The following is a 4,277-nucleotide window of genomic DNA, read 5'->3' as shown; positions in this document are numbered from 1 at the left end:
CGCCCCGGGCCGCAGTCGAGCCTGGGCCGCCGCGGGCCCGCACCCAGCGCGGAGCGCGGCGCACGGCTGTGGCTGGGAGCGCGGCGCACGGCCGGAGCTCAGCCTGGCGGCCGGCCTCGGACCGGTATGGCGGACCGGCGGCGCGCGTGGAACATGGAGGACGACCTGCCCGTGTACCTGGCGCGGCCGGGCAGCGCGGCGCAGACCCCGCGCCAGAAGTACGGCGGCATGTTCGCCGCGGTGGAGGGCGCCTACGAGAACAAGACCATCGACTTCGACGCGTACAGCGTGGGCCGCCGTGGCTCGGCGCGCACGCCGCGCAGTGCCGGCCGCCTGGACGCCGTCGGCCTGCCGGGGCCCGGCGGCAGCGAGGACACGGCCAGCGACGTGAGCGAGCCCTCGGGCTCGGCCGTCAGCTCCCCCGGTGAGCGCGACGAGCGACCGCCCGCGCTGCGCATCCGCTGCCCCGCGCCCCGCGACCTACCGCTCGGCCGGGACAATGGCCAGGTACCCTCGGGGCGAGCGTGGGCCGGGCGAGGGGGGCGGGGACGTCGGGGCTGCTGGGCGAGGGGTCGCCGGAGGGCAGCGCTGGGTCGGGAGTGCCGGGGCCGCCGCCCCCGGGCTGGGGGGCGCGACGGAAGGCCCCTCCCCCACTCCATCGCGTTGGAGGTTAGGAGAGGTTGTGCCACCCGGCCAGGACTGACCAGCATAGTTTATGAGACTACAAAAGGCCCTTCGCGGTCCAGTCCCTTCGCCTCTTCTGCAGCAGGGGAGAGCGAGGTTCTGAGAGGGGAAGGAAGTTGGCTAAGCCACCACATGGATCCAAAAAACGCGAAGCGACCCCTGGGGTGAATTTAATCGAGGGCAGTGCTTTTCTTTTTAAGAAAAGAAGGGCAGTTCCGTTCAGCATTCGTCCATTTATTTATTCAGTCCCTCAGTAATTATAGAGCACCTACTATGTGCCGGGCGCTGGGACAGGTTCAGTGATGTGCCTGTGGTCGCGCAGCTTAAAGCTGGAAAAAGCCTCTTCTGAGCGCTCCCTCTGTACTTTCTCGGGGAAGGATTAGGTTCAAGATTTAGATCGTGGTGCAGACAGAAATGGAAACTGCTGCGACCCCCAAGCCCCGGCATCTACAGGGACCGCTCCCGAGTCCCGCGGCACGACTCCTGTGTGCTCACTTCACAGGGCACACTGCAGGCAGAGCGGGGATTTGAACCCGGGGCGCTAGCTCTCCTAGACTTGAAGCCCCCCCCCCCCGCCCCGTGGAAGAATCAAGGAGCGGTAACTCCAGGCCTTGGGCCCCGTGGTTCTTCTCCCTTGAGCTGGAGGTCGCCAGGGAACCGAGGGAAGATGGATGGATAGAGGGCACAGCTTTGGGATGTATGGGTGAGTGTCAGAGCCGGGTCCTGGAAAACAGAAGTTGGAGCACTCAAGGGCTCACCAGCTTGTCGGCTTAGTCCAGAAGTAGGTGTCTGAGCACCGCTCAGGTCCCAGCCCCCTGGTAGGTGCTGGGATCCTGGCTCAGCACCCCAGCCCCACCCCAGGCCAGGTTTGGCGACAGATTCATTGTGAGAACTAAGTCAGTTAATGCCGGTAGGTAGTGCGCATTCAATAAATGGTAGTCGTTGAGTTGTATTATCATTTTTATTAACGCTTCTCCCCTTAAATGCTGTGAGAGGCCTAAGTGAGCCAGGAGGAAGCAGAGCGTATCCGGATAGAAATCTGAGAGGTCTTCCTGGATGAGTGGGGGTAGGCTGGTTGCTCTGATGCAGTAGTAAGTCCCCATTGCCTCGCAGGCGGTTTTCTGTCCCCAAAACTCGGGACCTCTCCATGGTCCTGAAACCTATGCCCGGCGGAGGGAAGGGGACGGGGCGGGGCGGGGGTGGCGCGGGAAGGAGCTATGAGAGCGTCCGGTCTCCTGTTTTCCACCCCTACTCTATCTCCCCCAGCCCACCTCGCTGGGGAGCCGGGCTTCCGAGCCCACGAGGGAGGCTTCAGGGCCACGGACCGCGAAGCCAGGGCCAGGACCAGGGAACCCTGGTTTTCAGCTAAGGCACTTCTCCCTCTTGAATCTCAGCTTCTCCACATGTGAAATGGGGGTAGCATTCCTCTCCAGCCTCCCCACCCCCCCTGTCAGGAAGGCGAGGGCCTTTTGTGCAGGGCTGGGAGCTGTCTGGAGCCGCGGTCAGTGTCACCCGCGCGGCATCGCCCCGGGGCTGCGAAGCCTCTCCCGCCTCTTCCTCTCACCCCTGTGGCCTGCTCTCTCCTTTCTCCGGGAGTGGACAAAAGGCGGCGCCTCTGGCGTGCAGAGGGCTCCAAAAGCATCCGAGGTGTGGGACTGTGGCGCCGAGGAGGGCCTCGAGGTCTCCCGCGGGGAGCGTTTTACTTTCTGCGGACCGAGCGACCTAGGGGCTGGGGTTCCGGGGCGGGCCTAGCTGCTCCTGCGCTTTGCGGAGGGTGCCGGGGGCCTCCTGCCTCCCCCCGCACCGCCCGTGAAGCTCTTTCCGAGGGAGGGAGGCGGGGTATCTGCGGCGCAGGCGCAGCGTTTTCTGAGGCCCAAGGCTGAGCGACTGCGGGGCTTTGTACCCAGGACATCTGCTTGGGAGCAGCGGTCTGTTTGGCCAATCGCGGACCGGTGCCCCTCCCCCGATACACACGTGGTTTTGTCCCCAGCCTTCGAGCGTCTCTGCCCAGACAGACCACTGGGGGACGCCCTGACGCTTGGGACCTAGGACTTAACAGCCCTGAAGGAGGCAGTATAGGTGTCAGCGGGGAGGAAGAGTGTCCCCACTCGCCGTTTCCGGTCATCAACAGGGTTTAGGACCCAGCTCAGAGCCCAGGAAGAATGAATGAGTGTAGGGGAGTGAATGAGCTCTAGGCAAGGTGTGCAGGAACCTGGCTTCCAGATACCTGCCTGCTGCAGCGAATGTGCTTTGCACCTGAGATACCGTTTTACCTCTGTACGCGTCAGTTTCCTACCTGTAAAATGGGAAAAGGATAGCCTAGTGTTCCTGGAATACTAAGCTGCTTCTACTTTGCGAACCTACAACCCCACCTCCATTTTGAGGCCAAGGCACCTGTGGTCTCCTGCCCTGGACTGGAGGACTGGCCTTCAGGTGGTTGTGGAGGTACAGGCTTCAGGTCCCAGTCTGCGTGGTGGGGAGCTTTTCCACGCCTAGAACACCCTCCCTCTGGGTGGCAACTTGGAAGCAAAGACGATAGATCTTTTTTAGCGTCTGCAGGTTTGGATTTTGTAGGCAGAAAGTGAGTGGTAGAGAAGGTTAGCATTCTATTCTGCCTGGAGATTTGGGTCACCTGTCTACTGCTGCGGGGCTTGCTGAGCCTCCCGTCTTTTCTCCCTCTGAGCTCTTTTCCCCCCTCTCCTGTCATTAAGTTTATCAAGCTATGCCCTGGCCTACTGCCCACCTTTCCCAGAGCAACATCTGGATCATGTGTTGCTGGGGCTGGTGTCCACTGTCCACTGGGAGACAGGATGTCCTACCCTCCTCCTGTTCCCCCAGTCTGTTCTGGGGGCTGTGGGAACCTTAGGGTCTGGCCCTCTAAGCAATCACTTCCTGGTGGGAAACACTGTGGGACGACCCGGTGGCCCCAAGGCCAGGAGCTTGCTGTGTGATGACAAGCTGTGGCAGAGGCAGAGCGTAGAGCAGGTCAGCCATTAATTAGGACCTTGCCGTCAGGATCCCGGCTGCACTCCCTGGGCCTGGCAGAGAGGCTCCTGCTGAGACCTGTGGTCGGCTGGTTCAGTGATGGGGGTGGGCAGGGTGGCAGGGAAAGGCTTTATGGAGAAGCCGTTGAAGATGAGTCTGGGAGAATGGGTAAGCTTTTGTCTGGGGTAGCATACTCAGGGAGAGCGTACAGCCTGAATAAAGGCTTGGAGTTTGAGATGGGGACGTGCTTGGTTATTCAGGGAGTGGCCTTAGGGATGGACCGTCTGAGTCTGGGGAAGAGAGGCCGGAGGGGGCGGTCTCTGAGCCGGATCCTGGAGAGCCTTTAACCTTCCAGCAGCTTGGGCGGGTCCTCGGCACCGGCCCGCACTCCCTCCTGCAGCAGCTGTGCCGGGGCGGCGCCAGGCGCGGCGTGGCGCACCTGCGGCGCCGCCTGCGGGCTCTGCCTGCGCGTCCGAAGGCCGTCTCTTGCTTTTCAAAGAACCCTGAAAACCAACCCTGCCCCATCGCGAGGGCGAGGCTGTGACCCAGCCGAAGGACTCTGCGCTGGGCGGGGGGAGCTCGGCGAGGCTGGGGGGTTGAGGGGGAGC

The 4,277-nt window shown here is 62.5% G+C and overlaps 1 protein-coding gene across 3 annotated transcripts in view; it reads left to right on the top strand.

The window, feature by feature from the left end:
* Positions 1-6: 6 nt before the first annotated feature.
* CRMP1 (collapsin response mediator protein 1) overlaps positions 7-4,277 on the top strand; it is a 51,228-nt gene continuing 46,957 nt past the window's right edge. For all 3 annotated transcript variants that reach the window (XM_019661159.1, XM_019661157.1, XM_019661161.1), the window contains exon 1: positions 7-507. In XM_019661159.1, the coding sequence (XP_019516704.1) occupies positions 127-507 (381 nt within the window). In that variant the 5' untranslated portion in view covers positions 7-126. The remainder of the gene's footprint in view (positions 508-4,277) is intronic.

This window comes from Hipposideros armiger, unplaced genomic scaffold (genome assembly GCF_001890085.2).
Source record: "Hipposideros armiger isolate ML-2016 unplaced genomic scaffold, ASM189008v1 scaffold_337, whole genome shotgun sequence".
NCBI classification, from domain to species: Eukaryota; Metazoa; Chordata; class Mammalia; order Chiroptera; family Hipposideridae; genus Hipposideros; species Hipposideros armiger.
This window is presented reverse-complemented; position numbering and strand designations above follow the sequence as displayed.